The sequence below is a fragment of the Leptinotarsa decemlineata genome, unplaced genomic scaffold (genome assembly GCF_025532065.1).
Source record: "Leptinotarsa decemlineata unplaced genomic scaffold, Ldec_3_MD MMD2_P_RNA_scaffold_2, whole genome shotgun sequence".
NCBI classification, from domain to species: Eukaryota; Metazoa; Arthropoda; class Insecta; order Coleoptera; family Chrysomelidae; genus Leptinotarsa; species Leptinotarsa decemlineata.
Genome location: NW_027412529.1, coordinates 1,741,499 through 1,760,171, shown reverse-complemented (window position 1 = coordinate 1,760,171; position 18,673 = coordinate 1,741,499). Strand labels below are relative to the sequence as shown.

The 18,673-nt window shown below is 34.5% G+C and overlaps 4 protein-coding genes across 6 annotated transcripts in view; 2 read left to right on the top strand and 2 right to left on the bottom strand.

The window, feature by feature from the left end:
• Nucleotides 1–459: 459 nt before the first annotated feature.
• On the top strand, nucleotides 460–4,987 carry LOC111506496 (serine/arginine-rich splicing factor 2). 3 transcript variants are annotated; one of them, XR_002722270.2, is made up of 5 exons: nucleotides 460–745; nucleotides 802–939; nucleotides 1,434–1,605; nucleotides 1,660–1,713; nucleotides 2,398–4,987. XR_002722270.2 is itself a non-coding variant. In XM_023161574.2 (4 exons), exons 1-3 carry the CDS (start codon nucleotides 564–566, stop codon nucleotides 1,603–1,605), a joined length of 492 nt encoding a protein of 163 aa, XP_023017342.1. In that variant the 5' UTR covers nucleotides 460–563; the 3' UTR covers nucleotides 1,660–2,200. The 3 variants fall into 3 exon arrangements, 1 of the variants encoding a protein (XP_023017342.1); XR_002722269.2 differs by having other exon boundaries at nucleotides 2,395–4,987; XM_023161574.2 differs by lacking the exon at nucleotides 2,398–4,987 and having other exon boundaries at nucleotides 1,660–2,200.
• Nucleotides 4,988–6,806: 1,819 nt separating this feature from the next.
• On the bottom strand, nucleotides 6,807–11,108 carry Rab40 (RAS oncogene family member Rab40). Its single transcript, XM_023161573.2, is given in 6 exon segments — nucleotides 6,807–7,188; nucleotides 9,890–10,159; nucleotides 10,162–10,188; nucleotides 10,344–10,460; nucleotides 10,522–10,641; nucleotides 10,644–11,108. Coding segments are annotated over 6 exon segments (816 nt in total). The 5' UTR covers nucleotides 10,669–11,108; the 3' UTR covers nucleotides 6,807–6,931.
• Nucleotides 11,109–12,318: 1,210 nt separating this feature from the next.
• LOC111506494 (uncharacterized) lies at nucleotides 12,319–13,210 on the top strand. Its single transcript, XM_023161571.2, has one exon. The coding sequence runs from the start codon at nucleotides 12,419–12,421 to the stop codon at nucleotides 13,106–13,108; it is 690 nt and encodes a 229-aa protein (XP_023017339.1). The 5' UTR covers nucleotides 12,319–12,418; the 3' UTR covers nucleotides 13,109–13,210.
• A 1,532-nt stretch (nucleotides 13,211–14,742) lies between these two features.
• The window catches only part of Orct (Organic cation transporter), a 35,223-nt gene continuing 31,292 nt past the window's right edge, over nucleotides 14,743–18,673 (bottom strand). The window contains exons 10-11 of the mRNA XM_074181181.1: nucleotides 18,040–18,176; nucleotides 14,743–17,967 (exon numbers count right to left, since the gene is read on the bottom strand). Of these exons, the coding sequence (XP_074037282.1) occupies nucleotides 17,835–17,967; nucleotides 18,040–18,176 (270 nt within the window). The 3' untranslated portion in view covers nucleotides 14,743–17,834. The remainder of the gene's footprint in view (nucleotides 17,968–18,039; nucleotides 18,177–18,673) is intronic.

Sequence of the window (18,673 nt, the reverse complement as noted above, 5' to 3'; positions counted from 1 at the left end):
TAACGAAGAATGCTTCATCGATCTGTTCCTCAATTTCATTCATATATAATATAATGTCTCTCAAATGAAAAAAAGTACGATTTATGCTGAAACACGAGAAATAAATAAATAAAATAAATTGGAAATTGAATAAAAAATAAGTTGAAATGAATTGAAATAACTCGAATAAAAATGAGTCTACATACCCTGTTCTTCAATTTTCCTGAATATGTACCATTAACATTCACCTTCCCTTGTGTTTGTGAAATCCTTATACTCCGAAACCTCAATAGCTAGTTGTACGTTGAAAGATAACGAATAAAAGAAGGAAATGGAAGAAGAATAACAAATTTTGTGTGAAAGAGACTAAAGTGTCGACAATATTCCCATCAAACAAGGTCAAAATACAGGTTTATTTGTCGAAACTGGATAATGGCCTAGAAACTAGATCCAAAAGCCAATGAGAAGAAGAAATGTCGTTTGTCTTCAATGCTTTGTCGTTGTTTAGTGGAAGCGCAGTTTATAATAGCATTGTGGTGAAAGCTACTTCATTTATCCAGTTTTATTGATTGAATCCATCCAAAATGAGTTACGGTAGGCCTGCACCGCGTATCGAGGGAATGGTATCCCTAAAAGTCGACAATTTAACATACCGTACAACCGTTGAGGATTTGAGAAGAGCATTCGAGAGATGCGGTGAAGTAGGAGACATTTATATTCCGCGGGACCGTTTCACGAGAGAAAGCAGAGGGTTCGCTTTCGTTAGGTAAGCGGTTTAGCAACTTGATCGTAGACGGAGCATGTTTGCATACTTTTTTAAAGGTTTTATGACAAGAGGGACGCCGAGGACGCGCTAGACGCCATGGACGGACGCATGATGGATGGCAGGGAACTCAGAGTGCAGATGGCCCGGTATGGAAGGCCTTCCTCCCCTCAAAGGAGGAACCGCGGCAGAAGGAGGTATGTTTTTGCAAAATTTTTCTGTGGGAGGCGAATTTTTACTGGTATGCCGAACAAAAATTTCACTTGAGAATGACAGTGTTCTATATAAGTGAAATTTTACCTCTTTTATATATTATATTGTGTAGCAATACTATGAATGATATCTGATTCAATTCCACAACTAAAAAGTGTTTTTATGTTTATATGAATATAGTTATTTCGAGAGAGCTTTTTTTTGTTCCAGTTTGTATCTAAAGTTATTCTTTGCATGAACTATACATCTTTGTAAAGAGTTTATTGGCCGGGAAAGTAGCTGATTTCCGGCAGGTATTTGAAAGAACTTACGGTGTAGGTAGTTGGGGGAGATGAATATTTCTGAAATTATATAATCTTGAAATGTATGGTGAGGTATATTGTAGTTATAAATACTGCCACCACTTTTTGTATGGCCATCGTTTTTGTCCAAACCACCAATTGTTTGTTTTCTGATGAATATTTTTATCATTATTCAGATCTAGGGGCAGACGAAGTAGGTCAAGATCACGTACTCGTAGGTCAGTGAGCAGAAGTCGCTCTCGCTCGGATAGCAAGAGCTCCAGAGGGCGGTCCAAGTCGCCTCCATCAAGGAATGGAAAACGCAGGTCCAAGTCGGTTAGCAAATCTCGTTCGAGGTCTAGGTCTTAGGTATATTTTGTTGATAATAAATATTTTAGTGTACTAAGCTCTTGTTTTTTGCAGATACCAGATAGAGTTGCAGGCTGCCATGCAGTTCATTAGGGCCTGCCTCTAAAGGTATTTATTCAAAACCTACCACCTTAGACCTAAAAGTTTGAAAGATCTTTGTTTTAAAATTATATCGTTTTTCATAGATAGGAATAATGTTTGTATATAATTCTGGGATTTTTTGGTTTAACAATTGTTTTTGAAGCAGTTTTGTCCCTGCTCACGTTTTTTAGGTTAGATTGATCTGTACTTTGAACAAAAAAATTTGAATTTTCGAAAATTCATCAAGTGTGTAGTTTCAAGATTATGTTTGCAACTTTTTATTTGATTTGATGTGTTCATTCATACTTGGATGTAAACTGTAGAAATCAAAATGATTAGCATTAGCAAACTTTCACAAAGCGAGTAAACTATTCCTGTTTTCAATTTGAAGTATGTTCAATTCATGATTTTGAAAACAGGCGCAAACACTTTGATGAAAAAATGTATTGTCTTGTAAGTAATTGAAGGAGCAATAAAAATGTTTCCGTAAGTGTTGAATAGACTGAAGCAAGAATTGATGTTTTGGTAGTAAAAATACTGAGCCTCCTCCATTGCATAAAGCACCTCCTTGTTCTTTAAAGCATCAATACAAGAAATATTTCAGCGTCGTATCAAACTGTAATAATCACTAATATTAAAGTTGGAGCAGACATGCTTCTTTTCAAAATGAATCCGAGAATCACTCACTAACGAGTTTTATATGCACAGCAGGTGCTGCTGGTTTGCTGTGAGAGAGTGTTGCGGTTTTGCGGGGGTACGAGAGATTGCCCAGTGCTGCTTATGCCGTTCTTGCCGGGCGCAGAAAGCTGCTGCTGTTCTCCCTGCTGAACGGGAATAAGGAGGGAGATAACAGCTGTGAGGTCTAATGGGGGTTTCCAACCAGATAAAATGGGGGGGTTAAGGGAGTAGTATTTCAGTTCAGTTAATTCAGATGATCTCTTACGTTGCTTCTGCCAAAGTAATAGAAAAAACGGGGGAATGTGGCATTCTTGTTTATCTATGGTCTTTGAGACTTTGTCGTGTAACTGAGATATCGCCTAAATTTGGCTCGAAATCTTATTTCGTAAGACCCTTTCAAAGATAAGTTTAACACTTTCTGTGTGTTGATGAAAAAGTCGTCAAACACTAGTCTCTCCTAAAGAAATATTTGCTTTCTAAATATTCGAAAAAAGTAGTGTTTGTTCAGAAGAAACACCTTAAACTACTGAAGCTAGTAAATCTATCTTTTACTAGCATTTTAGTCGTAGACTAGGTCTATAACAGATAATTGAAGTCAAACATTCATCAAATTTTGAGGTGTCTCTTTGTGCATTCAGTTTCGATTTCCCATCTCCTTTCTGTCCGTTGTTCTCGTTAGCTCTTAGACCTTTTTTATGTTTCCTGCCACTCTGATACTTTTCTTATGGATCTGTCTTGGTGCATTCTCAGTTCTGCCTCACAGTACGTTTTAATATGAAGTCGGGCGCACACTATAGTAATTTTTACACTGGCTGCATCAAAACATCTGTTAAATGTTCGTCTACGTCGGAGGTCGACATTATTTAACTTGGTGAGGCAATCGATGAAGTGTTCTGGTTGTGTCAAAGCAGATACTACAGAATGGGGTGCGAATTTGTTCCTATTGGTAGAATCAAATGATCTGTGTTTTTGAATTTATATCTCTTCCTTTCAACAAAAAATACTCTAAACGCCTGGGACTTGAAGGCCCGCCATTGAATTGATATGGGTAAGGAACAAAAGTGGACCAAGCATAGATCCTTGCGGAAATCCACAAAGTATCCTCTCGGTTGTACTTTGTTGATTTTCTGTGAACGCGTATTGTTTTCTGTTATATAAATAATTTTGAAACTTTCTCACCAAAATTGCGTAATTTCTGCAGTAAAGTTTTATCAACTGTTTCAAATTTGAAAGGCAGGAAATTGTGAATTATTTGAAATCTGCAGATTCATTAGCGTGTTGCTTACATTCTCTAAATCGTGTGAAATGGATAATAATCTTATTAAAAAAACCCAGCATAGTTATATAAAGGGTAGATCTGTTGAAACTGCTGTTGTAAAGTATTGCCAAAGCATTTGTGAAAGGGAATATATTACTGGGAATTTTGTTGGACCTATCTTGAACATGTGACTGTATGAATCGTGAATATTCATCAAGCTGTACACATATGGAATAAGAGGTAAAGCTTTAGAATGGTTAAAATCTTATTTAAGTGATAGGTAAAACTCGTATCACCTTAGGCGAATAAGAAAAATAATATAGGCATTACACAGGAAAGCATAACTGGGCCTGATTTTTGTAAATGATCTTTCGATCAAAACTAATACAGTATCTGCTTTGATGCGTTTGTTTCCTCATCGCCTTTGATGCCTACCGCAGTCGTAGACGAAAACTTATTCATAAAAACCTGCAAAACACAGCCATCAAACCAGGATACTAGCTTTGGCATAATTATCTCTTGTCGTGAATGTTCACACTCTTTGATCAAAGCTTGGGTTGTTCACAGTTATAGGAGCCTCTAACCCAGATCCGTGTGTTCACTTGACATGTCATTGTCATTCTGATCATCTGATATTAAAAACCTTGAAGGTTTATTTTATGTGGTCACTTGAGATTCATATTGTCACTGTTACTACTATTACGTTATACAGGGATGAAATTCGATTGTTTACAGTTCTTAACATTGTCTTTGTATTCCAAAGCTCTGAATGTGTACTTGTTTGTGATCTTCATTGTTTTTTCTTGACTATTCCAATTCAATATTTGTCTTTCCGGAAATAAATTATTATTATCAACTAGATAATCTTTCTACATGTAGAATGATGAAAGAAGCATATTTTTTCAGTATTTTACCATGTTTGCTTATTTGTTTAGGCCATCTCATAATTTTTACTGTTGCTTTTGACAGCTTGGTTTGGGTTTTGTTCTGCCTAAAGAATTTTCATTCTAATTTTTCATGAATCTAAACAAATGGATAGCTTTACATTACTAGTTTAAATTCAAGTGCATAGGAAATGGAGGACATAATAAGGAGAAAGGTATCTATGAAGGTAAGAATTACATTGTCATGAGTTATCAATATTAATTTCAAATCCAGTATTACATTGGTTAGTTAACACCTATAGAATGCTCCAATGCTGCTACGAAAGTAATTCTTTTCTGGAATCTGTATTTTGTCTTTTCCCCATAGGCAGAATATTGGAAAAGAATTATTTTGGTGACATTTGATATGATTTCAGGTACATACTTGCTGCTTAGATTTTCGTCAGTGTATTGAAGGATTGTGAATAAATTTATAAAAATATTTCATTGTTTTATTCCTAACATTTAATCATATCAGCAGAAACTTCGAAAGAACTGATCTTTAGAGAATGTATTTAAATTTATGAGAAGTTTTATTCATTGCCTTGAAAACTGTTATTGCACTCTCACTATTCCAAACCACAAATCAACATTTGTGTTTGTGACTATTGAATGCAATTTCTGTGTTCAAAGTCGCCGAATGGAACTTTTACTCTTCAGAACTATTCATTGTCTGTGTTCGAAACCACCGAATGCAACTTTAGGCTATTTCTTGAGAAATCACCAAATGCATTTTTTGTATTCCAAATCCACCGCCCTAAAAGGAAGACTGATGGATTAATCAACTATGGAATGTTCCACAAGTTTTTACTCATCGCTTTGGCAATATAAGGATAATAAAGCAGTTATGATTTTTATTATTGATTGATAGCCTACAGAAGCTTAAGTACGATTTTAGTATATTCTGAAATTTATAGTGCCTACCCTGACTACCAGAGAGGGATGGCAATACAATGTCGGTATTTTCCACAGAGCTAAGTTATAGTTCTGTGGTATTTTCTCTTTCTCTAGGTTTTCTTGGCCTTTGCTTCTGTACGGTGCATTTAACCAATGTCGGTATTTAAATGTAGTTACCCCTAACCTAATCTGTTTGTAACCATATTGAACACCGACATCGTACTACCATCACTCTCTGGTGGTCAGGGTAGGTACTATAAATTTCATGATACACTAAAATCAAAGATGTATAAGAACGATGATGTTCAAACAGTCGAACTCTACCGATACGAGAAATGAGATTCAGCTTTTTACTTGTACACATGTTGATAAATGGATCAAGAATCGAAATTTGTCGCTCCTATTATATTCAAATCAGCAATTTATGGATCATAATGTGAATAATCTTTCACACAATATCAATTTATTCCCATATGTAAGTAACTTTGAAAATTTAAGTACCAATTTGACGTTGTCAAGCAATGTCACTCCTAAGCGTAGTCAGCACCTCTGTGAATGAATAGGATTTGTTTATTATTGACGTAGGTTGAGAATTTTTGACAAAATATTCTACATACTAAATTAAAGCTGTTCGTGAAGCCTAAGAAAAATACTTTGATGATTTGACTATGAAAGCAGTAGTTGAATACTCAGTTGAGAATAAATTCAGTTACTATAGATAGGATGGTGAGTGGACACCATTCTGATGAGTATCTCAATGTCACAAAAATTTTCCTTAGCGTTTTGACGACCGACAATTGTGTTCTATGCATGATCTACAAATCTACACATCTTGTAAGGTTTGTTTCCCACATTCAGTTACTTTAGATGGAGTGGTAGGTCAGAAGTTATTATTCAATATTTATTTGTTCTAATTGTCGTTTTAAAGATGTCTACACACTGGCGGATGCTGGGATTGGCTTTTGTTTCTGAAATTGTAGATAAGATGCTTCAATCATAAATTTCAATATATTTTAAAAGACAACAGATGGCGCCACTTTTAATACAATAAACACAGTTTATTGTATTAGTTTGAGAATGTTCATATAGGACGAAACTGCAGTAACGTTAGTTACAATTAAAAGTGGTAAAAAACATAGAAATTTTCATTTCTCTTTTCACAAAATTGCAATCAACGATTCGAACACGAAAGTTGTGTGTGAGAAGAAATGTTTTTCCGTTAACCAGATGTCACACTTCTAGGAACGACAACCCTCACCCTCAGAAGCCGAGACTTGTGCGAGCTAAGGATTAACGAGGTCTTACCTTTGAACGTGTGATTCCTAACACGGGTTAGACGACTGCAAGAGAAATGAAACAAAAAATATACACAAATCTTTATCGCAAATCGAAACATTCCACAACAATACAGGTATATAAATTAAGTCACAACTTCTTGCTCTCTCCAACTTACTGTTCAACGACACTTACTCATAACTGTCAGGGTCTGTCAAGACACAACGCAAGTGTTTCGAGGCACACAGCTTTGATTATCAGCTCCTGAGCCAGGAGTGGTGGGGGTACTCGGGAAACGCAGCTTCCGCCCCTTTTTCTGGTTGATGGTGTACCTCCACTGGGTGGACGATGTTGTAAGCGCGTACGACTTGAGGTTAGACTTGACGCACGTCGGTAGGGGTAGCTGCTCTATGCTGTAAACGGTTGTTCGGGCTACAATTGCTCGGCAGCACAGTTCTTGAAGAGTCAGTACTGCAAATATTCAGAAATTATTTCACGGTCGGATTTAGAAAAGTAGTGGAATAGATGAATGACAAAAATGGATGTATCTCCTAGATTATTATACTTGCGATACCTCCTTGTGAGGTGTGTCTGAAAGAGGAAGGTTGAGACTAGATATACACTGTGTCAATTTCAAAACTTACAATGGGCTATATCTCACGAACGAAAGCTGATATCGAAAAATGCTTGAAACCGTTTCTAGGATAGTATAGTATATAGTATAGTTTCTAGATAGTATAATGGAAGGTGTGTTTCCAAGTGTCCTAAAAAAAGCCAAAGTTATTCCTATTCATAAAAAGGGTTCACATGAAGATATAGATAACTATCGCCAAATATCATTACTGAGTATTCCATCATAACTTATTGAAAAAATAGTAGCAAATAGAATTATTGCGTTTCTCGAAAAATACAAGATTCTAACCGATCATCAACATGGTTTTAGAAAAGCTAGATCAGTTGAGACTTCTATTGCTAGAAATTTAGAGTATATTTACAATGAAATCGATAAGGGGAAGTACGTAGTTTCAATATTATTTGACTTGGCTAAGGCGTTTAATTCAGTAGTGACATAATGGTTAGTAAGTTATAGAACATAGGCATTAGAGGGTTCCTTCTGGAATGGATAAAATCATTTATGGAAGATAGGAAAATGGTAGTGACTGTGAATAATGCAGTATCTGATATTCAAGACATCATCCTTGGGGTACCACAGGGGTCCATTTTAGACCCACTGCTTTTCTCTATCTACATAAATGATCTTCCGAGTATATAAAACAAGGTTTCATTATCCTATTCGCAGATGACACTACCGTAACAGTTTCTGGAAATACTGCTGCGGAGGAGCTAGAAAACAACATTATTTCAGTCATGGATGACATGATTTCTTGGTGTGATAGGAATCAACTAATACTGAATGAAAGTAAAACAGTACATTTAAGCTTCGTGTTAAGGAAAACAGTGAAATTCAACAACATTAAACTCTCGGAAACAGACAAACTCCTTGGTATGTTTATAGATAAAACCTTGTCTTCGGAGCCCCATATCGATCATGTCTGCAAAAAATTGATTCAAGCGTTATTTGCAATACGACAGATCAAAGACGTGCTTAGTTTAGATGGTATCAGGACTGTTTACTATTCATTGGCGTACTCACATATGGCTCAAAATGTATTAATGTGGGGTTCTTCTGTGGGGGCAAAACGTGTTTTCATTATTTAAAAAAGAATTATTAGAACTATCTTTAATATTGCACCCAGGGATAGCTGTAAACCTGCTTTCTGCAATAACAAGATGCTAAAGTTACCGTGTATCTATATATATAAAGCTCTGCTCCATGTTACAAATAATGTACCCAATCTGAGAGATGAATCAATAGTTCATAACTATGCAACACAAAATAAACATTCATTAACAATCCCAAAACATAAAAAAATCAACATTCAAGGAATCACTTGCATATAATAGCATAATATTATTCAATACGGTGCCTAAAGATATTGAAGATTTGCATATTATACCATTTAAAACAAAAAAAGAAGCAGATATTATAGCGTAGAAGAATTCTTAGAACGGGATACACTGTTTTCATGATTATTGCTTTCACTGCATTTCTTTCATTCTAGTTAAAGATAAATTTACTTTTATGTATATTTATGTACTCGAGGCAGTACAGCACAATTTCCTGCGATATATTGCCTTCAAGATACGTGTATACTATGCCTATACTGCATTGGAATGCATTTTGAACATACCTTCTCTTGAGACTCGCAGAAAACAGAGATTTAATACTTCTATTCAAAATTATCAACGGACTGAGTATCAGTCCCGAGCTTCTCTCCAAAACATCTTTACATGTCCCCAGTCGTTCAACTAGACAGGTGCAAACGTTTTATGTTTCTTTTCACAGATTCAATTATTCATATAACGGCTTTATTCCCAGAACTCTTAGATTGGCTAACTCTCTGCTTATGTTGTTGTATTGTGCCTAAATTTTTTCTTAATAATTTATTTGCTATCTTACTTCGGAATTGTATTATTGTTATAACTTACTTTTGATCCACTGTATTGTATCAAGTACTGCATAGCACTGTACTACTTATATCCGAATTGGGCTTGCCCGTGTAAATATAAATGAATAAATATTTCAAAAGAATTACATTTGTGACTCCATAGCAGCGTGACTTTACTTTAAGACACGCCAGAAGAAACCTATCCATGGCGAAACACATGTTGCATTTTTGTAAAGCTGTTTAGTGAAAATCTCACAAAGTGTTTTTTGAATAATTCTAGAATGTGCTGATTTCCTAATAATTTTAAATGAAACTGAAATTGATCTATAATTTGTCATTTGGTCTTTTCTATTTGCTTTGAATAATGGTTTCATTGAAAAACAAATATTCATTAGTTTATTCATCAGTGAGGCTAATTCTGATTTAACTTTTTTACCATCTCTCGATGCTTGTTCCACTAACAACGTTTAATATTTTGCTGAAATGACTGTCAGTAAATTCAACTCAATGTTTATTGAACAATCCACTGTTATTTCCCCCTAATTCAACGGTAACTATCACAAAACAATTTTGTTCTAAGGATAAGTGTGCAGAATAAGATATTACACCAACTTACCATCATCAGAAAACGACTAAGGCCGCTAAGTGGTAATAATACAAACCTTTATTAGATCTCCACAGCCTTTCCATGCCATTCCTCTGAAGAGCCATCCTGGACAGTTCACAAAAACTCTCGTGTATGTTGAAGTTGCACAGAGGCGATACCTCAAAAAATGCCATGCTGTGCTTGTTAGCATATATTTGTGCGTCCCTCTGTCCAACCTTCCTGTTGAAAGCCAAGTGCAGCCTGTTTCCCACTAGAACTTTCGGCACGCCTGGCGCATGTTCATCTACCTCTTTCAGCCATCGGTCCAACCCATCGAATGACCAGGGTTAGTGATGTCGTAGACTAAGAGAACACCTGAAGAAGAATCAGCAATGCTTCATTGTCAGGAATGAAAAATATAGGAATATCTATTGGATCTCAATTTATCCTCGCCGAACTATATTAGAACAATGAAAAAATTGGATGATACCTGGACCAGGCAATCACCAGAATAATTGAAAATAACGAACCTTGTGCACCTCTTGAGTAGCTGCGAATTATAGTACAAAAGCGGCCTTGTCCAGATGTATCCCACAGCTGTAGTTTCACCCGTTTCCCATCCAAGAGAATTGTTGTCGTCTTGTAAGCTGTAAAACGAGCACGTTGTACATTTACTCGAATACAACAGTATCAATTACATACACTTACCACTGTGGCCACAAAACGGACTTTCTGACGAACCATCGTCGAGTTCTGATAAAATTTCTTGCTTTCCGACATCACTATCACCTACCAACAGGAACTTCAAGAGGTAGTCGTATTGCTTCGGGGCGGCTTACTGATGTCTTCAGTCATGGCACTGACATATTACCAATAAATGTGGTAGTCATAATTTTTCCACAGTCTACAAGCACTTGAACATTATCTTCGATCTCATTTTCACCTGACTATAAATTCAATAAGCTACATCCTACAACGGTATCACATAACTCTTAAAGTAAAAGTACAGCTCTCGTTTTTCCTGGTAAAAATGGTTTATTTTTGCAGAACAAGGTCGTTTTTTTTTTGGTAAATAGACAACGGCCTTGGTACTGTTTCGAAAGGCTTTGTTTCAATAAAGATTTTTTATGGACAGGAAATGGACGAATTTGTAAATTATTTTGTTATCTTTATAAGCATTTTTCGATTTATGAGCTTCTCTTATCGTTTTAACAAGTGAAAGTAAATTAACCACAAACGACACAAACACAAAATAATAGATATGACTATGACACAATACACAATCACAATGACACATGACACAATCACAGGTGAAGAGGAAGAGGACTGGACAACCAATTATTTTACTTTTTCGTAGAAAAGATACAAGCTTTCCCGATTTTTTTTAAATAGTTTGTATTTCCTATATTTTATGTTGATCTGAATTGACATTTTCATTTATGATTTCTAAATTTGTTCTTATCATACCAAAATAACTGTTTTCGTTTGCAATCAATCAATTTTTAGGTGAGTGGAGTTAGAGTGATGCAGATTTGTCCAAAGTGAAGGTTTTTCAATCAAACAGTGGAGACTATTTTTATAGTTTTCAACATATTTAGTTACGATTTTCGTTCATCTTCATACTTTTTCAAACTGTCTTTGTTATTTTACCCCTTGTATTTGCAACTAACGTTCCCGCAGTTTCGAACAAATACAATAAAATGTCCCCATAGGTATATATTTCAGCATTCTATTGATAGAGGTGCTGAGTACACCAGAGTACACCCCATGAACCCACTGTGTGAAAATATCTGGTTGGTACTTCAATTTTCAATGTTGTTCAGGAATAAATTGATGTTGGGCGACAATTTTTTTTTACAATATTGAAGAACTGATCAAAATATCCGCGAAAGATTTCGATTCTGACACCATCTATCAACATGTATAAACTTTTTGGGAAAGAAAGTTTTTGGCTTTCTACTACTCCATCTTGATACAAAAAAGGATGAGGGAATCTTCCCTCATCCTAAAAATATAACCCCTTCAATTCAAATGTAAAAGCGAACTGGTAAAAAGGGAGAACACCAAGGTTTCTGTTGATTTGGTGACGGCCTTTTCCGATATAAATGGCTTGTGGCAAACAAAACCAGTCTAAATCTTGCATCTGTTAAAATACAAGTTGTTTTTGACGGTATTGTTGTCTACGAGACGAGGGTAAGAATTTTTATATTATTATTGATAAATCATTATGACTGAAGTCGGTGACGATATGATTAACCATCATTGCTGAAGTTAAGTTTTTGAATGTTTAGGAGACCATCATTAGAGATGCTAGCTTTTGAGAAAATTCATTTCAAATTCAAAGGCAGTGACCCATTTTAAAATTTGTTTTTTTAAGAGAAAAGCGATTAAAGACCTTTTCTGGTGTCTGCTCCTATGACACAACTGATTTGAAAACTTTTTGTTAAATACTTTGGTGTTTTGTGATTTCTGGCATAAATCACGGAACTCCAAGAGGTTTTATTATTTTGAAATTTTTGAATGAAAAACAAAAACCAGAGAGAGGTTAGGTATGTAGTTATGATTGCATTTTGAATTAACGATAAATTTACCAATTTATTTCACAATGGCGATTCGTGAAAGACTAGATGCAACTCTGGAGAGATGCATAAAGTCGATAGATACATGGCAACAATTGATAACAGAGAACTTCGAAGATGAGCAAGAGAAAAACGAGGAGCAAGAGAAACTGAAAAATTGTGTGAAGATGTACTGCGAGGTAGACCAACTCATCAAGAAAACGGACGACGCTTTGGAAAAAGTTGACAATGAACTAAATGAGAAAGAAGCTACTGGTTCCGAAGATATAAATAAGATGTTCCAGGATTTCTTTGAAAATGAACCTACATCATCATCGCAAAACTACGCGAACAGCCGCATCTGGAAGAGCGTTTTTGGACGTATGAGCGACGTAATGGAAGTCAAACAGAAGAAAAAGAAAATTGACGACACTCATTTTGAAGAACTGAGTGATTCCATGATGTGCTCCAATGTTTTCACCCCTCCTATAGACCCGATAACCAAAACGGTTGTGAGAAATCCTTACAAAAACAAAAGGTGCAAACATGTATATGAGCACGGAACCATAGTGGGGTATATAAAGCAGTTGAAAAGCAAAGCGAAATGTCCTTATATTGGATGCAACAACAACCAATTGAGAGTTACAGATTTGGTAGCAGACACTAGTTTGCAATCTCAAATTACAGAGTATTTAGAGACACAAGAGGCAGAAGAATCAGATGATGATGATGAATAGATTTGATATGCGAAGAAGGTATTTGTTTCGTGAAAAAAATACTAAAGTATATTTTCAGTTTTGAAGATCTATTTTTTTTTGTTCATAAAGGTGCATATTTTCTCATGTATTTTTAATAACTATTTAAGTGATATGTTTTTAAAGGTATTGAGCTGTTAAGATGAAATCGAAATGAGACCACTGACATTTTCTATGAGAGATACATACCTATTGATAAAATAGATATTTTGAAATTATATTCAAAATATTCACTTCTCCCAATGTTCTTACACAAAAAAACTGCTGCTGAATAAGTATCGGGTATATTTCAATGCCCATCCGAGTTTTTTTTCATCTTATATAGTAGTATACTTTCAGAGGCATCTAAGATATATGGCTTCAAGAGAATAAATTAACTAATTTCCAAAAATCTTTGTAAACAAATATTTCTGAAAGATTATTGAACAGTTGTACCAATCCTATAATTAATAATAAGTTATATCAATTCTATTAAATTCCTTGGATTATATATAGATGAAAATTATTGTGAAATTATTCGAAAAAAAGTAGCACCCCCCCCCCCCCCATTGGTATTCTATTCAAAATTAGGAACTATATTCCTTTTAAATTTTTTAAAAATATTTATTTCAATCTTCAATCTAATTTCTATTTGGGGATCAGCCAATGAATCAACAATAAAACCTTTCTTTACAAAATAAAACTCAAATGCATAAATGATTGTGAATTATAAATTTATATAAACCAAAAAATTTAGTTGATCTGAACAAAAATTTGTTTAATTCATTCAATAACAAATCTAAATTTCATAGAAATCAATAATATTCATAGTAATAACACTAAATAGACAAACAAAATTATCATCAGTTAGTAATTTCGAATCTAAATTTGGACAGAAATCAATTTATCATGATAGAATTATAATATATAATACAATTCCTGAAGAAATAAAATCTAAAACTGCTCTCAAGTTCAAAAATCAATTGAGAAAGTTAAAAACATAATTAGATGATTTTCATATAGCCAGAATCATCTAAATAGTTTATATTTTAATTCATTGTTCATATCAATTACTTGCGTTTCCTTGTCCAATATTTCATTATGTTGTCAAATTTGTATCTTTAGTTAATCCCTATTCATAAACATTTACCTATTGTTTCTTCCCATAATATAAACAACACAAAATATTTCTATCCCAGGACAAAGTTGGATTATTGTTCAACTATATAGTGTCCTCACTACCACCTATATTACTAGGATCGAAGAAAAGTTACTTGACGGCGTATATCCACAACAAGATACCAATAGCAAAATTTGGAAGTTTGGAGTTCAGAAGATGCTTAACGTCTATCACATGCTAATCCAGCTAAATTTCAAGGTACCATAATTTGTTAGCGCTCTGTAATTTCTATCTAGGTATAGTATGTATCACTCTAAAATGGTATTGGCTGCAATAAACTACCTGGTGGTAGTTTAGTGTAATATTGTAAATCTCTTCCTCTTATTTGATTCCGGTTCTACAACTTGAGGGTCTACTTGAAGTAAACAAAGCATGTGATGATTGTTCTAATATTATCCTCCAATGTAATCATACTGTTGAATTGAGTGTAAGTTTTTGAGGAAAATTAAACAGATCATATTAAACATTTTGTAATCTGAAAACAAATACAATAAATGCGTATCAGACGAATCAACAAACAGTTAAACGAATATAACTGGGGTTTTTTCCCAACACCAAATCGTTATTTTTAACACCTCTACACGTGTTTCAATCACTAAGTGATCATCTTCAAAGAGGAATATTAAAACTAGAAACTAATGTGAGCTAACCCTATTTATGCTATATAGGTATCCCATACAGGTAAATCATCCAGGCGTACCACCTATACAGGTTTACCAACCTAAATTAATTTTATTTTGTCTTATTTATTATTTTACAATATATGTTTATATAAAAATGAATTTGGATAGGCAATATTGTGAAATTAATTTTATATAGCTAAAAATGTTTTATATAAACATATTAGGTTGGTATACCTGTACGGGAGGTACGCCTGGATGGTTTACCTATAGGTATAGCATAAATAGGGTTAGCTCGCATTAGTTTCTAGTTTTAATCTTCCTCTTTGAAGATGATCACTTGATGATCGAAACACGTGTCGAGGTGTTGAAAATAACGATTTGGTGTTGGGAAAAAACTACAGTAATATTCATTACTACACCAAAGGTTCCAAACAGTGCATCATAAAAGCAGTTAAACGTTCAGTAGTACAGACTTCTAGCCAAAAAACTACCATCTTTTCAAGCACTTCGATAACTTTCTCACCGCTAGAAACTTCGACAATCAGGACGAAACAAAAACGGCCTTCGTTGACTTTATCGAATTCCGAGCACACAATTTTCATGCTGATAGAATTATTCGGCGGCACGTTGGCAACAGTGCACTGATTCGAATGGCGCCTATTTCGAATCAATTGAAGTATTCAGAGATATTACAGTTAAAAATACTCATGCATATGGACAAAACTTTTAGAACAACCACTTGAAAAGCTATGCATAGTTCTGAATTATTATACAACTCACTAAACGATACCATTTGAATTTACTAGGGATCGTGAAGGACAAACTTTCACAATGGGGAATGTTCTTCAATTTGGGTTATTACAGCAAATGAAAGTTTGGACAAAATAAGGTTGAGTTTAATTCATGAGTTTTTCAAATTCACTTCGAAAAGTATTCAAATTGATGTTTCAAATGTTGGGTTCAAATTTTTAAAGGGATTTGTTTCTAATTCACATATTGGCAACATCGCCTATATCAAGTTGAAATAATTTTTACGTAGTTAGATGTTCTACTTTAAAAAAGAAAAATTATCTTTATGAATCAACAATTAAGGCAAAATATAAATTATAGTTCAATATCACCTTCACAAGCCACATAAACAACAGTTGTTTTGTTATTTATTTATATAGAGGAATATAGGTTAGGTGCACAAAATGTCATATGTCACAGAATGTCTTGGAACTCGAAACATAAGTAAACATAACAGCACGCCTATGAAATATGTCATCTTTGTTTGTCTCATACAGGTAACAGATTAATTGTCCTTTATTAACTATAACCGATGTTGCCAAATGGTGAAATAGAAACGAAAGAATGATAGGTTTAACATGTGTTGTTTAGAGCTCTTGTATGAAAACTACTTGATTTTCGTCAGGAGGAACATTCCCCAATCGACTAGTTGCTTTACAAAGAAATAGAGGATAAATTCAGTTCATCGATGAATGTTAAACTTGTTTTCACAACGGATCAAGTTTAGAAAACCCGTTTCCCTTTGATATTCTATCAATCCTTTATATGGCGTCTTCTTCATAATTTCTTCTCTTTCATGTTAATTCACCTCACATTTCAGCGCCATCCAGCCAAGGATCCGATGAGTCCACTAATAGATCCGATGGTGTCATGTACCATGCGTTCCACTAGACGCTCACAACAATCACGCTCACGACCGCAGTTTTTCCTGATCCACTTGCTTGTCAGCGTCACTATAATCTCAATTGGAATTGATTATGGGACGTTTTAGGCGTTCATGTAAACATCACAAATGGCGAGGTTGAAAAAATGAAGTAGAAGTTTTAACGAGGCTACGTAAACCTGGACAATTGCAACTTCATTTGTATCAAAAAGTATAAATTCAGTTTAAATGTATTCAAAATGTCTTATACGGCAATTGGAGATTTGTAGATGCTCCAAAAACTAGTTCATCTAGTTAAAATTATAATCGTGAAAACCGAAAACTTTAGCCTCACATTATCGATTATGAGAACGTATTTTATCGTTATTCAGATGAAGAATTCAAAAGTAATTTCAGGTACATGATTATTTATCACATATTGCACTGTAAATTTTGAAAATATCGTGTCTAATTGCACACTTACATTATACTACAAATTTATGCTACTCTTAAATTTACTTCATTATGCGTAAGTAATTATTCCATTAATTACTGTCGAGATTAACCAATGACGTCATGAGTGACGTTTTCGAGGCGACCACAACGACCGCGGTCATTATGTGGAACAGTTATAGGAGCATTTTGATCGTTGTGAGCGCTTAGTGGCACGCACAAGTATTGGTCCATTCGAAACGTTAGAGTGTTCAATTGGTTGAAGCAATCCATCAGAAATTTTCTGCCGCATAAATATTCGTCTGTTTATTCAGAGAGGTTTGTATTGTAGTCAACGAATAAGTAAATTCGCCGGCAGATGCTCAGTAGATATCACTGCGCATCTGGCGCAAAAGAAATTAATGCAGTAATGGTATTCGAGTTGAAGCAGGATAAAGTAATTGTGAGTCTGATGAGGGCAGCCTCCTTTCGAGGTCAATGTAGAACACTTTTAATATTGCCCTTCCCTGGAATAAGATAAATCGAAAACATTATCAAAATTATCTAATTTACTTCCCCAAATCCAAGAAGTATATCACTTAAATAATATTTTGTAATGCATTTATAAAAAAAAATACCCTTTTGTATTCAAAAAGTTATCACATGACTTTGGCTGAAAGGTTATCATTACACAAAATGAAATTAAACTGGCTTCTCATGCAAGTTTTGGTCTCGAACATATCGAATTGAGCAAGTAATAAAAATATACTTGAAAATGTCGACTGTTTTCAAAGTGGAATTGTGGTAAACGAAAAATTTGAGGTTAGTTTTTCATGTTATTAACTAGGTTGTCGCGCCATTATGAAGTAATTTTTCTTCGCACGTTGTGCCTGATTCATTAGCTGAACCGTTTGTAGTGACACCAGAAATAGCGTTTAACGCATTGCCGTTTCCCGTCGACACGATCTTGGATTTCCTGAAAAAAAAAAAGATTTAATAATCTATACGACCGAGAAACGAAATGTACAACTCAAACGCATATACTTACTTTCCGAATGCTTCTCCTTCTTCTATCGTCTCTGGTAACTTTTTATTCAGAGTCTCTGGTAAAACCAATGACAAGATGCCCCCCATCAATGCCAGACTACCGTATATTAGAAGAGGCAGAGGTTGCCACACATGTGTCTGAAAGTTGAACAGATTTCATTAAAATCATTTTTCGCACATCAGAAAAAAATACTGTACTTCGCTAACAAAATTAGCATTATCAGGAGACGACTGGAAATTAATGTTTACGGCTAGGTTAATGTTTTATATACATCTAAGCAAATCATAACCTCACATATTATTAGTAGTTTGTTATTGTTCCTAAATGTTATTTGCTACTTGATTGATACCTCAACTTTAGATGTTTCCACGGATAAATACAAAGGGCTGTTATATATGAGACATTTGTCATCGTTTATCATTTCACATTTTTTCGTGAAATTAGATAACACTCAGATATAAATTCTAATTGACCTTATCATGTGATGCGACCCCATGGTTGCCAACTGCGGTAAAATAATGACATTTGACATTTGCTTATAAATAAATAACCTATCTTTCCGAGTTCCTTCTGCATTTCAGTTTTTGGTAAATGAGAAACTGATTTCCAGAATCTGACCGAAAAGAGATTTCCA